Consider the following 14,613-nt stretch of genomic DNA (forward strand, 5'->3'; position numbering starts at 1 on the left):
TTATGTAACTAATTGAATATTCTTCATTCTCAACATGGTGTTAAAAAAAAAAAACTCAGATCAATTTGAAATTGCATTTAGAAATGTTCATATTACTGGTTATGTTACCTAAGGTGACTAATAAATAATAGATCCATGGGTGAAAACTCATGCATCTCTTAGTTTTATTTGATTTGCCTGTCAGACGAAAATCTAATATGGTTGTGTCCATTTCACTTAATGACATTGAAAGGCTAATGAATTAATAATTTTATAGCAAAACTTATGTAACTAACACAAAGCACTTACTACCATTGCATATAGCTCTATGCATTTTATAAACATTAACCCATGCAATCCTCAGGACAAGCCAATGAGTTTGTTCCTCTTATTTTTCAGTGTTGGAAACAAGAATTGCACAGAGTGGAGGTGGGTTGTCCCAAGTTTGTTTGCAAACTAATTGAAAGAAGTAACTTTCAGACTCAGGCAAACTTGTTCCAGAGTCCAAAACCCTAACAAAAACAAGCCTCTGCCTTTGCTTGAGATACACATACATATTTGCACATGTAAGTGTGTCTTTGTTTGTATTTGAACATGACTTCAGTGGATGGGTAAAGCAATAATGGCCTGAACAGGAAGGACTCTTTATATCATGCTGCCTTTCCAAGGTGTTCTTGGGTCCTTGGATAATATGTTAAAACCTGTGAAAGGAACAGTGGTATTTTCAATTGGTTGGGAAAGAATTACAAGAAAAAGTTCTACTCACTTCCCTCATAAATTGAAAATCAGAACAAAACAAACAAACAACAAAAAAACCCACTTCATTACTATTTTATTAATTTTAAGATTTTTAAGGTTTCCCAACCTTTATCCAAGGCTTTCTTGGAGGCATCTTTCACCTCTTTGTTCCTGAGACTGTAGATCAGGGGGTTCAACATGGGGATCACCACGGTGTAAAACACAGAGGCCATCTTGTCTGTGTCCAAAGAGTGGTTTGACTTGGGCTGCAAGTACATAAAGATCAATGTGCCATAGAAAATAGTAACAGCCACCATGTGAGAGCCACAAGTGGAGATGGCCTTGCGCCGTCCCTGTGTGGAACGGATCCTTAAGATGGCAGCTATGATGAAGAGGTAGGAGGTGAGGACGATGGAGGAAGAGCAGATCATATCAAAGCCAGCAAAAGCAAAAATCAGAATTTCCTTCACATGTGTGTCTGAGCAGGACAGAGCGAGCAGGGGGAGGTCATCACAGTAGAAATGGTTAATTACATTGGGGCCACAGTAAGTCAGACGGAAAGTGATAATGGTGTGGAAGAGGGCAACCAGAAAGCTGTACCCATAAGGGACTGCCACTAACTGGATGCAGACTCTTTTTGACATCAGTGTGGAGTAATGCAGAGGGCTGCAGATGGCGACATAGCGGTCATAGGCCATGGAGGCCAGAAGGAAACACTCAGTGATCATGAAGGTGAGAAAACAGCCCAGCTGTGTTGCACAAGCGTGGAAAGAGATAATGTTGTGTTGCACAACAAAATTCACCATCATCTTCGGCGTAATTGCAGAGGAGTAACAAAGGTCCACAAAGGCCAAGTGACTGAGGAAATAGTACATGGGTGTGTGGAGTCGAGCATCTATCCTGATTAAGGCAATCAGTCCAAGGTTGCCCAGCACTGTGACCAGATAGATAACTAAAAACACCAGGAAGCATGGGACCTGAAGTTCTGGCCGGTCTGTAATTCCCTTGAGAATAAATTCAGTGACATAGGAGATGTTAACTTCAGCCATTTATTCTGGCAGATTTTGTGGCTTTCACTGCAGGTAAGGATAGAAATAACATTTCTCAAGGCTCCTTCCAGTGCTTGGGGAAAGATCATCGTCAGCATCGTCTTACTTTGAACTATGTTATTATGTGGGTAAACATGGACCTTAAATCTCTAGTGAGGGTTCTCCATTCTGCTCCCAGGGAAGGGTGTCACATACTTACAGAAGAGTGATCTAAGAGTTACTTTACTTTGTTAATTATAGAAAATAAAATAAATATTGTTGATTAACATTCAATTTTATGAACTCATTTGAGAAAATTAATAGCCCAGTTTTCTTACCACCACTAGCTTGTCTGTGCATTTAGAGGTACAACATCACAAAAACAGACAATTCATAAACAGACCTCCATTTATATTCCAGCATTGTTCAATTTTGTGCAGGCTCCCATAAGATATGCTGAAACATTTCATAGAGATTCTATGCATTAATTTATATATTAATATATATCAAAATAATTTTACACCACCTACAACCTGCTAACTTTCCTACATGTCCCTCTCCATTTATAGAATAAGTAATCTATGCTCTAGAAGTTAAAAGAAAATTGACAAGAAATATGGGCAAATACACAATTTATTTACACAGATACTAAGCAGGCATGGTTTTTTTATAAATAAATATACACAGATTCTTTGTTTCACTCAATAATATTTTAGTATCATGGGTTCTCTGATTCGCATATGAAACTTGAACATACTCAATTTTTTCTTACAATGTCTTTTTTTAATTATAGTTTTGAAGTTATTTGAATTCTAACTGAGGTTAACTATATAGCTACCACATATTTAAAAGAAAATTAAACCATATTGTCTAAAAAATGGTGTCAGAGGAACAGGTTTACTTTTACATTATTATAATATTTTAATTAACCAGAGCCATCTTTTGTATTATAATTTCATAAATTATTGCATTTATATAATTTCAAGCTTTGTGGAGATTCTAAGCTATGTTCAAACCAAATCAAAGGGAAGCATAAAAATATAAAGCCATCGATTAGAACCTAATGGTGAGTATTGACTAGAAAGTAAAATGGAATGTTTAGAGCCACATTGCAGCAGAGAAGCAAAGTTCACAGTGGAGTCACATAGTGATCTGGAGCTAAAATTTTAAATTTGATCAACTTAAATATCACAGAGACAAAATTACCTTTGAAATCTGTAAAAATGTTCATAAAATACTTCACTTACAGTGTGTCTAATCTACAACTGTCTAGATTATTATATTATTCCAGATATGTTTAAAGTAATTTGTCACTGCCAACCAATTTCTCTAAGTTGTTCAGAAGTTATCACAATCCCAAAGTCTGACCATTTCTTCAGTCATTGCCACATCTCTGTCAGATTTGCAGGGGAATCTTTCTAATCATTTACATCTTAACAATAAAGTTTTTCATAAATTTCAATGTTTCTAGCTTCATTGCCTGTCTCAAAATTTCCTGCCCACTGAAATCACATGCGGCTTTTTAATAGCCCAGTGCTTAGGTGCCCCATACCAATTTATCAGAACATCTAGGGACCAGAATTTCTTTCTTCCTTCCTTTTTTTTTTTTTTTTTTTAGGTTGTAGTTGGACACAATAACTTTATTTTATTTATTTTTTTAATGTGGTGCTGAGGATCGAATCCAGCACCTCCCACGTGCTAGGTGAGTGTTCTACCACTGAGCCATAATCCCAGCCCTGGGACCTTCCCAGGTTCTTCTAAAGTTCAGCCATGTTTGAACACCAGTAGCCTAAAGAACAAATTCAGTGATGGTAATGGCAAGCAGATTCAGTCATGTCTTCAGAATTACTTATTTCTCTTTTTGTTTTTATTTGCCTGAGGAGTAGTTGAATTAGTTCAAGTCTATAACTCCACCATGCCAGTGCAATTCAAATGTAAATATGCCTATTTTTATTCCTAGGGCAGAAACTTAACAAGGGTTATCCAGATAAGAAGAGTTGTAAGAAAATTGCTTCTCAGTTTCTATGTTTACATGTGCTCCTTTCTGAACATGAATGCCTGAGAAGACAGCTCAGCTTGTGGTTCTTATTTATCTTCCTGTTTCAAAGTCTACCCTCCCCTGATTTTATGAATAAGGGCTGACTTATCATTCTCTTGGAATCTTATTATTTCTTTCCCCAAGGTGCAAAAATATTTTGGATTCTAAAAAATTTGGACATTTGAATAATTATTTTCATCAATACACCACAGGATTCAAATATAATTAGTAAGAAAAATTTCATATATGTTAAATTTATGGTTAATTGCTATTTATAAATAATGGAAAAGTGTAGGTTATTTCAATTATTTTATAGTAGTATATATTTAACCTTAGGTCTCACACATTCATACATATACATATGCATATAAATCCATACTTAAAAGTTACTAATATATATGATATCTAATGTATGAGTATGTGTACATGTGTACACAAAAACATCTTTTAAAAATGCCATTATCTATAACACAAAAAATTATATTTTGGACATATTTAAAGCTATTCATGAAAAATTTTAGATATTTACTTAACTATGTAAGTTGAGGACAACATTTCCTTTACTAAGTATTTTAGTGAGCACCAAAATTCATGAGTATTTATGACTTTCAGTTCCTCTGGTAGCTGGGAATAACAAGTAGCTTCATTTATTTGGTTTTCTCCTAGTGTCTGTGATTTTATCTTGCCCATCTAGATTCAAAATATATGTGCAGAGCAAACTAATTCTCCTTCTCACTCTATTTCTTAAAGGGCCTTGCTTTTCAAGAATTGGGACATATCTGGTGTTTCATATCTCTGCTATCAGACAGCAGAAATGCTCTGCTTAGAAAGATATTCAACAATGGGGAAAAGAAGAAAATAATGCTCAGGGAACCTGCTTGACCAAATATTTCTTGATTTTCTCATTTCATGATATTATGCAGGTCCTGCCTGGATTTAGTCAGAGTTTTGCAGGACTCTTCCAAGTACAGCATCCTTCATCTCAGGGCTGCAACAGGCTTGTTTTCCTCCCCAGAACCCACCAAGCAGGCTGCAGAGGCACACTCAGTAGTACCACAGGTGTTCATGTTCAGTGACTTTAAAAAATATGACCTGCCACAAAAGAGGTTGGAAAGACCTGGACTGAGGTCAATTCCCTCAAGTCCTGACTAAAGCCAAACATAATGTTGTTTTGTTTTGTTTTTTGAGAAGCAGTATTAGGCAAATGCTATACTGATTCAAAAATTATAGTGTCAATTCATTAATAGATAAATTTTTATTTTATGTTCTGAATGTTATAGGAGCTAAGGGCAAGGATACACACATGCACACAACACACCTATACACCCACACACCTGTTACCGACACTTAAATAGAGAGTCATTCTTAGTAAAACATTTTTATAAAAGGATTTTAGACAAGGAAATCTTATCTGTTCCCAAACCTCTCCTCTATCAGCCATATAATAACTCTCTCTTATAGATATTACTGCAAGAAAGGGTAAATTCTAGGAGGTTATGAGCATATCTTAAGAAGTGTGTGTGTGTGTGTGTGTGTGTGTGTGTGTGTGTGATAGAGAATGAGAGAGAGAGAGAGAGAGAGAGAGAGAGAGAGACAAGAGAGAGACAGAGACAGAGCAGAGGATGAGCACTGTGGCTTGGTGAAGTAGTATTTTAAATTAAATAAATATCCTTTAGAAAGTGCTGAGATAGACTTAAGGTATGAAATGTAGGTAGGGTGCAGCCCAATTACATTGAATATCAACTGAATTGATATTCAGTTCACCAAGGAGAGAAGTCATTAATGGGGAGTTGGCTTACGGGTGGAGGGTTGGCCGATGGATTCATAAAGAGACTCCATCTGACTCACCTTCTCAGCAATGAATTTGGCTCTTAGTGAGCCCATTCTGAAGTTTTCTGGGTGATTTATTAGTCCCTGGGTCCCTCTGGATAGCGACCTGACCTCTAGAGGTAGCTGAAGTCTGTGATATTCTTTTCCACACTTTCCTCAGTGTATACTGAGCTGGACAAATTATATTTGGGATTTTTAAAAAATTCCCTTAACAATATGTATTCCTAAAGGAACTATACTTAAATACACCAATTAGATTTATTCATGATGGCAAACACGGAATCCACTACTGGAAACAGTATAATAAATCATAACAGTTCATTTTGATTGAGAACTCAAGTTTTGTGAAATGACTAAAAAACTACTTAGATCCTGATTAATAAAACTCAAACGAGGTCCCCATCCTTTTAAAACTTCTATTTCCCTTAATTTTACAAACAAAATAAATTCCCTTCCTTACAATGTTTTTCTAAGTTTTGAATGAACTGTGTGTACAGTGTTTAGTAAACTCTCCAGTAAGTAGCAAGTGTCTAAGAGATATTTTTTTCTTTAAAGGTAACATAAAATCAGAACTATATATAATCGCAATACTCCAAATTCTGGCATAAAAACATTTTTATTAGTTTCTACCTTTATCTTGGTGAATCTGGAAAATTTAGTACATCTTTCTGATGGCCATCATAGCATCTTTAACAAAGGTGATTGTTTTCACACTTCTCAGAAATCATGTATTCATTAGCTCATTTCTCACTCTGTCTTGCAGATATATGTGTGTCCGTGTGTGTGAGATTCGATTCCTATATATGCCTATAAGCATGGATAATTTATTATTGCAAGTTCTCTAGTTCTAACTACCTCACATTTTTTTAGGTTTGTTCCATTTTTTTTGCCACTGGATCTATTATTTTTTTCTGATTGATTTGTCTTTCTATTTCTTCTGTATGTATCTTGTAATAGAGAGGAAGGATACTTTATTTCTTTCCTTGCTATCAGATCAGGACACTGGATGACACTGATTTTGTAGAATATCAAGAACTCCTTCTGACTCATTTTGTGTTTGCCTTTCTAAATCAAAATTGACCCCTGTATTTATTATGAATGATAAAATTCAGTTTCATCTTAAATTTCAATCCAAGAATATGTATGATACAAAAATTAAGGGTGTGTGTGTGTATGCATGCATGTGTATGCATGCACACACGTACGCATGTGTGTGTATGTTTAATTAAGCTGAGCAGTTGTCAAAATTCTTGAAAGACTTGTCTATTGCTCTCGATTCCTCATAATCCTTCACCCTTTGCAGACTATCTTTCTGCCCATCACTGAGGCTGATCCTTCCTTGATTATCTTACTACTGAAAAAAAAAAAATGAGTATTTTCTGTTTGTAGCTGAATCTTATCTAATATTTGCAAAAGTTGTGCATTTCCTCACTCCTTGTTTTTTGCAACACTACCCTGTTTTATTTGTTTTTCTCTTACCTCACTGATTTCAGATTCATTTTCAACTTCATCTTTTAAGCTGTTAGTTCTTCGGGTTTCTCATGTTTACAGATCCATTTTTATATGCACAACTTCAGTTATAAACTAATCTAAAATTTGTCTCTCCTCTCATCTTCAGAGGTGTATTTTGAAGTTTTAAGGATGAATTTGCCTGGCTCAAAACCAAAACAAATTCTAAACATACAAGACTAATTTCCCAGCATCGTGGTTCCAAATCAGGTCCTGGCCCTGTGTGTTTCATCTTGGTAATTGGCACTCCTCTGTGTCCTACTATGTCAATGAAATATAAGTATCTTCTCAAGCCCTCTGTCTTCCTTGGCTTTCTATCTAATTTACTTCTTGGTTGATCACCTTGCTAATGCTTTTTTTTTTTTCATCTCGATTGCCATATTCCAATCCCAACTAATATCGTTTAATTTTTAAGACTGTTAAAACTACATTATACTTAGTTTCTAATAAAGTTCTTGAAACACAAACTCCATCGAGTAACCCTATTTATTTAAAATGCTTCAATGACCCTCACTCTACTCTTAGAATCCAGCTAAAGTTCCACACAATGGTCTTCAGGAGTCTACCTGGTGTGTTTGGGCTTCCTTTCCTGTCTCTTGGCTTTCCCCTGAACAGAGATTTTTTTTTTTTTTATTCTCTTTATCATAGCTTCCTTTGTTCTCCTTCAGTGCTCTGAGTCCTTTCTTTTTTTTTAAATATGTATTTTTTAGGTTTTTTTTTATTTTTTATTTTTTTAAATAGTTATTTTTTAGTGGACACAACATCTTTATTTTATTTTTATGTGGTGCTGAGGATTGAACCCAGTGACCCGCGCATGCCAGGCGAGCGCACTAGTGCTTGAGCCACATCCCTAGCCTGATCTGGTTCCTTTCTTTATAAGACTTTTTTTTTTTAAATCCTTTAATGCCATCTCTACCTCTCTTCCCATTTGTTAACTTTTACTTGGAGATCCAAACTTAATATCATTTACCAGGAGAATCACTGAACTCTGAACTTTGTTGGTTTTCCCCTTACATACTATCAATATCAAATGCTTCTACTTGAAATGAGTTATTACAATTTATGATTATACACTCCTTTGTCTATTTATTTCAGGTCTGTATTCAATAACTTATAAGCCCGTGACTACAGGGAGTGTGTCTATTTTGTTCACCACTGTGTCCCTGACTCCTGGCACAGTTCTATAATTTCAAAAATGCAATAATATTATGTCAACCAATATTTCAGTAGTTCTCTATATTAGCATATTCAACCCATATAATGCCTACAGTATAAGTACTATTATTATGTGGATTTTTTTTTTTTTTGTACAGAGAATTGAACTCAGGGACATTCAACCACTGAGGAGACTGTGTTGCTTAGCACCTCGCTTTTGCTGAGGCTGGCTTTGAACTCATGAAACTCCTGTGTCAGCTTCTCGAGCTGCTGGGATTACAGGCCTGTGCCACCGTGCCTATAAAGTACTATTATTATCTACTTGCAAAACTGGAAACTGAAATCTAGATGGTTTAAGGACATTGTTAAGTTCCTACACCAACAAATCAGCAGAGCTATGATTTAATGCCAGAAACATGACCACTAATTTGCATACCTTCCCCATTCTCCAAACTCAGGACCTTCATGGATTGCTTCTCTCATGAATGCTTGATGGCCGGGTTTATTTGGATGTAACCAATGGAAACAAAAGATTGGACAGCATATGAAAGGGTGGTCAGGGTACTTGATTCCTGCTGTCTCCCACTTTGGCATGTTTCTCTTTACTTAGCTCCATCCAGGAGGCAAGTTCTCATTCATAGCCTAGCTCTCCTTGGGTTCTTAAATCTCCGTGTCCTTTCAGCCATGGAAGTAATGTTAGGATTGCACTTCTGTTATATTCTAGGGTCACCTTTTTATTTAAAATACTATGGATTGGCTTTTAAGAATCTGATAAATAATTATCTAATTGCTTTGGAATTCATTCTTTTTTTCTTGGTGTTAAATGCTTTGATAATTTACAGAAAGATATATCACTTCTAGGTATTTAGGTAAGGGTGAATGCATTCTGGGAACTTTGAAAACAGTGAAGTAGTTAAGCCAAGACTTAAAAATGAACAGTGTTGTTATCTTTTGAAATGCAGAAATGCTCTCTAAACTGTAGTCATCTTTACTATATATTTAAGATATTAACTCTTGACATTTTATGTAAGGATCAAACTCACATATTTGAAAAGGAATATGTATGGATATGGGGAAAAATAAAACATTCCCTCACTGTCTGTGGGCCAGTATATTAGACAGTTTCATATTACTATAATGAATTTATAATACTAAAAGGTTTATTTTGGCTCAAGGATTCAGAGGCTCCAATCTGATATCAGATAAACAAATTGATATGGTCCTCTGAAGAGAGTAGCACAATATTGTTGGTTCACATGATGGATCAAAGTATTGATGACCTAATGAGTTCCTATAAGGGCTAATCTCCTAAATAGCATCTGTCTGGAGACCAAGCTTTTAAGCACATAGTCCACTGCAGGACCCAATCTATGAAATGCTGAGAAGTCTGAAATTTATTTCAAAGATAACAGTGGAGGGATAATAGATAGGTTGCTGGGTACGAATGAAACACATCTACTTGACTATGGATAGATAAATTAAAGCTGAGAAATTATTAGAAAGGGGTTGTTATAATAGTTTATTAAGTAAAAATGGGAAAGGTTTTAAGTCTTTAAAATAGTTCTATTAATTTGGCGTTAGAAGTATTAGTGTATCTCTATTAAAATATTACTCTGGAGTGTGGTAAATTTTAACAAAGGAAAAATAAGTCACATATACCTCTAGAAGGAAAAAAGTAAAATGTTTCATGATGAATGTGATCAGTAAAATCTAGGAAAATACATTAATCAGAACAGTGAAAGTTCATCAAAAATCAAACCTCTATGTACTGAAGATAAAACTTTTACAAATACAATAGAAAATAATATCTGTACACTAGTGTAAGATCTATTATGTAATGTTGAACTAAAAGTACACTGAAAATATACAAACAAAGGCACAGAAGGTATAAAATGTTTTGGCTTAGAAGTTTAATGAAAATGATAATATCCTATCTCACACATGCTTTTATTTTTAATGGCTTTCAAATTTGTCACCTTGTAAAAATAAATAGAAGAACAAGGAGAAGAAACCTGGATGTAAGGTGAAAAAGGGGTGACAGGCAGAGTCTCTGCCCTCAGTTCATAGCCATCAGAGAAAGACTGATAGACAGAATTATAATGCTATGAGGAAAGTATAACAATGAGGCAAGATGGCCACGTGCAGTTGCTGAAAAGTAAGTTGACTTTAATTTTTCTTATTGAAATTATATATGGGGGAGAATGAATGAATATAATGTGAGTTTTTCCAAGAAATTAGCTTTAGAGCTTGAATCTGAAGAATGAAAAAGTTATAGATATTAAAAAGTATTTCAGTAAGGTCAAAGACAAGAAGCACAGCTCCAGTCAACAAAGGAGAGGAAGATTTGTAACAGGAAGTAAGGAAAATAGCAGGGAATGAAGTTCCAAAGAGCAGACCATGGTCTCCGAAAAATGTACAAATGTGAAAAAAGTGGTAATAGCATTTTCAAAACATGTTTAAACAGAACAGGAACTGAACTTGATGGAATGTCATGCTGTGAATTTGAATGAAACTAATATTTGTGGAAATTAATAGAGAAAGAATGAAATTCAAAATGAAAAATAAAACTACCCAATATTTGGAGATGTATGTATTCAATTTATGTATTTAATTCAGTACTCCTGGGCTTGCTTTGTAGGAATCAAAGTTAGAAGAGTAAGACATTTGTGTAATGAATTTAAAATTTTTTTTAGCATTTATCAAAAATTGAAATATATATCATATATAATTATATATCATAATAAAAATTGAAATTATATATTATATAACATTATATAATATAAATAATATAGTATATGTATAATCATATATATATATATATATGTATATATATATATATGTAATTAAGTATGACTATTCAAGACTATCACAATTGGTAGAGGGACCATTCCAATGGCATGTTGTAATGGGGGAGAGATTAGATTCAACTCTGGAAAAAACATGAAAAAGTATGGAAATGACTCTGAGGAAACCTCAGGATAAGGGAGATTCTAGCTAAATTGAGCTAATAGGATTCTTATTGAATTTGGACCAGGGTGATATATATGAATCTATAATATATATTTATTTATCTTTCTATATCTATCTTTCTCTATATTTATATATTAGGATTCTTGTTGAACATAGACAATGGTGAGAGAAAGAAAGCATTTAATAAGAATATTCATCCTAAATTCTTATATTTGAATTTAAGATAATACATTTATGAGGTGTGCCCTGAGTCTAAATATTTAAAACACCTGAACTTTTCTTATCTGAAATGTGAGTTCATTTAACCTACATCGTACTGTCCTTGCAAGGATTAATGACTTATTTATAGAGCAACTTTTAGTATCTTGCCTGTATCATGATAAGGAATGAATAAATAAATGTTAGACAATGTGATTAGTGGTAGCACTATCATTCTGTTCATAAACTGTATAAACATCAATAATTTGCAGTTTTGAAAAGCAGTTTAATATCCACTATTAGTTTATTCTCCAAAACAGTCTTGTGCTATACATCCTTTTAATTTCTTAATTGAGTTTCAAAGTTTATGACTTTCCCAAGAGGACACAGGAAAATGTTAGAAGAGCCCAGACACAAGCTTAAATCTAGTTCTAAATTCTTTTCTCTCCCATGAAGGTTCTTGTCTCCCCAAGGAAAGTGCTTCCAGGTAGGTGAAATAGCCATCCCCAAAGAGTCCTAATGGTCTCAACACACTTAAAATACATACTTACTCATTAATCCTAATGAAAAAGTCTAAACTTTGTGTGTTTGTTGATATTGGTTTCGTTAATATGTCCCCATGAAAAAGTTTAGAAACCAGTTATTTTAACAAGGCCCCTAGAAACTGATTAGTGAGCAAACCCACTTGGTGGCCAATACGGCAGGGAATTCTCTCTGCAAGGAAGAGTTTTATAATAAGACCCAGAGAGACTGTTTCATCATCAACACACAAGCAAACTCTGGCTTAGGTTTCTCTTCCCTTAATGATCAGTAATTATTTAATAAAAAAAATTTAAAAATGAATAATGAAAGTTATAGGTAATGACACTTTTCCTAATGTTGTCAGATACTCAGAATTTTTGATGTCTGATTAGAAATAGAATCAATAAGCTAACTCATTTCAGGTCATATAGTATGGGCAAATAATAGAGGCTTGGAGGCTCTTGAATTCTGTAGTGAGATATTGCATATTGACTGTATCAAATCATTTGAGAATGTGATCATTGCTTTAAGTTTTTCAAATTCTGTGATAAACTACAACTTTTATCACGGTTACAATTTTGACAGGTACTGTGATTTGAAGACCCTAGTAGAATGCATTAAAGGAAAATGAGGAAGTTTTTTTTTCTTTTCTGTACAAAGTAACCCAAGAGCCAACAGCTAAATTCCTACTCACTTGGAGGTAAAAAATAAATATCGAATGTGGAGGTCATATAATCTAACATTGTACAATGGCATTAAGCCATATCTGCTCAATTTGGATAGAGATAATGGTCTCTGAGCTGCAATAATTAATCAGATTATTAGGTTCTACATATTTGATAGAATGGATTATGAATCAAGCTAAGATGAAATGCTTATGAGTATGTTTTAATTACTTTTAGAAATGAGAAGCCACAAAATTGCATTGCAAAATGTAAGTTAATTAAAAACAAATTAATTCACTCTAGTGAAAATTGTAAAAGTAAGCTTACTTGAAGGAAAATATGAAATTTTCAGTTTAAAATATCATTAAAATATCAGTGAACTCATTTTATGTGGCATGTGTCTATAATTGAAGGCATATGCAAATGATTGCTTATGTTATGCCATATAATCTTCTGTAATTTAATGAGAAAGATTGAAACTAAACACATTAAGAATTAACAAAATATGGGGAAAGCCTTACATTGCTTGAGTTTAGAATAAAAATAAAGGCAAAATGAATAAATGGAAATCAGCACAATCAATGATGAAGGGCATGTGTAGCAAGAAGGGGAACACTGCCTTCTGTTTCCAATCAAACACCTGCACGACATGAAACACCCATTATTCCTGCTATTCAGCTTTGTTTTCTGCATGTGCAAATGAAGAACAAAAAAGGCTATTTATTATAAATATTAAAACCAGAAATCAGGGGCAGGGGTGTAGTTTAGTGGTAGCGCACTTTCCTACCATGTGCAAAGCCCTGGGTTCAATTCCTGGAAAGGCAAAAAGCAAAGGAACCAACAACAATCGCTGAACCAGGAGTTGTTTTAAGTGTCAGTTCATGTAATTTGTGAATGTCTCTCACAAGATGTCTAAGTACACTGAACGCATATTAGCATGGTTTCACACTACCAAATGTGATTCAGTTCTTAATAATCCTCATGTGTTGTCAAAAGAAATGATATTACCAGAAAGAAAAATGGACATAAAAAATGCTATCTGAGGATTTGGGATGAACTAAGTATTAAAGGATTTGTGTAAGGTATGTGAGGCTCTGGAAAAGATCCCAGCAGAGAAAAGAGAAAAAAAAAAAAAACAATAAACAAAACAAAACAAACAAACAAAAACCAAAATACAAGCAAACAAATAAAAACTCCAAATTCTACATGGTAGAATTAAATAACAAAGATAATATATAAATTTATTGTCAATACAATGTACCTGTTTGCCTGATATTTTTAAGGTGTGAAGATTATTCTTATTAATAATTTTGTTTTATTTTTTGAATTTATTTGTATAATTCAGTAAATTAAGACAAAAGAAAGGCTTTTCTCAATATATTTTAAGAGTATTTAGCAAAAATTGAAATTTCATCATAAAAACAACTTCTAGGAAAATATCAAATAAGAAAAATGTTATAGCCTGAAAAAAAAAAATGTCCTGTCAGCCTATCTGGAAGAGCAGAGCAGTTTTGGTGGTGACAAACCTCTCAGTGTATTTATCTAGCAAGGTCTTAATGTTTTCTTAATTTTTGAAGGATAATTTTACTAGATGAGAATTCTTGGTTGACAGTCTCTTTTCTTTTCATTCCTTGAATATGTCATTCCACTGTCTTTTAATTTCCTTCATTTCTGATGAGAAATTTGCTGTCATTTTTATTGAGGCTCCTTTGTACATAATCCATTTTTTAAGATTCCTTGTCTCTTTCCACATCTTGATTATGATGTGTCTAAATACAGATCTTTTTTGAGTTTATATTAATATGCACATTGAACAAATGGAGTTCCATTTGGAGATTGTTGGGTTTGTTCAATGTGCGTATTAATTGTTTGCATTGTAAGTTGTCATCTGTTATTTCTTTTTTTTATTGTTGGTTGTTCAAAACATTACATAGTTCTTGACATATCATATTTCATACTTTGATTCAAGTGGGTTATGAAC

The 14,613-nt window shown here is 33.8% G+C and overlaps 1 protein-coding gene across 1 annotated transcript; it reads right to left on the bottom strand.

Annotated features, from left to right (window-relative positions):
* Window positions 1-806: 806 nt before the first annotated feature.
* On the bottom strand, window positions 807-1,766 carry OR8U3 (olfactory receptor family 8 subfamily U member 3; the record flags this gene model as incomplete). Its single annotated transcript, XM_081276325.1, has 1 exon — window positions 807-1,766. The coding sequence occupies one exon, from the start codon at window positions 1,764-1,766 to the stop codon at window positions 807-809; it is 960 nt and encodes a 319-aa protein (XP_081132451.1).
* Between the last annotated feature and the right edge of the window lie 12,847 nt (window positions 1,767-14,613).

Source organism: Spermophilus citellus, assembly GCF_964194105.1.
Source record: "Spermophilus citellus genome assembly, chromosome: 2".
In the NCBI taxonomy this organism is placed as follows: Eukaryota; Metazoa; Chordata; class Mammalia; order Rodentia; family Sciuridae; genus Spermophilus; species Spermophilus citellus.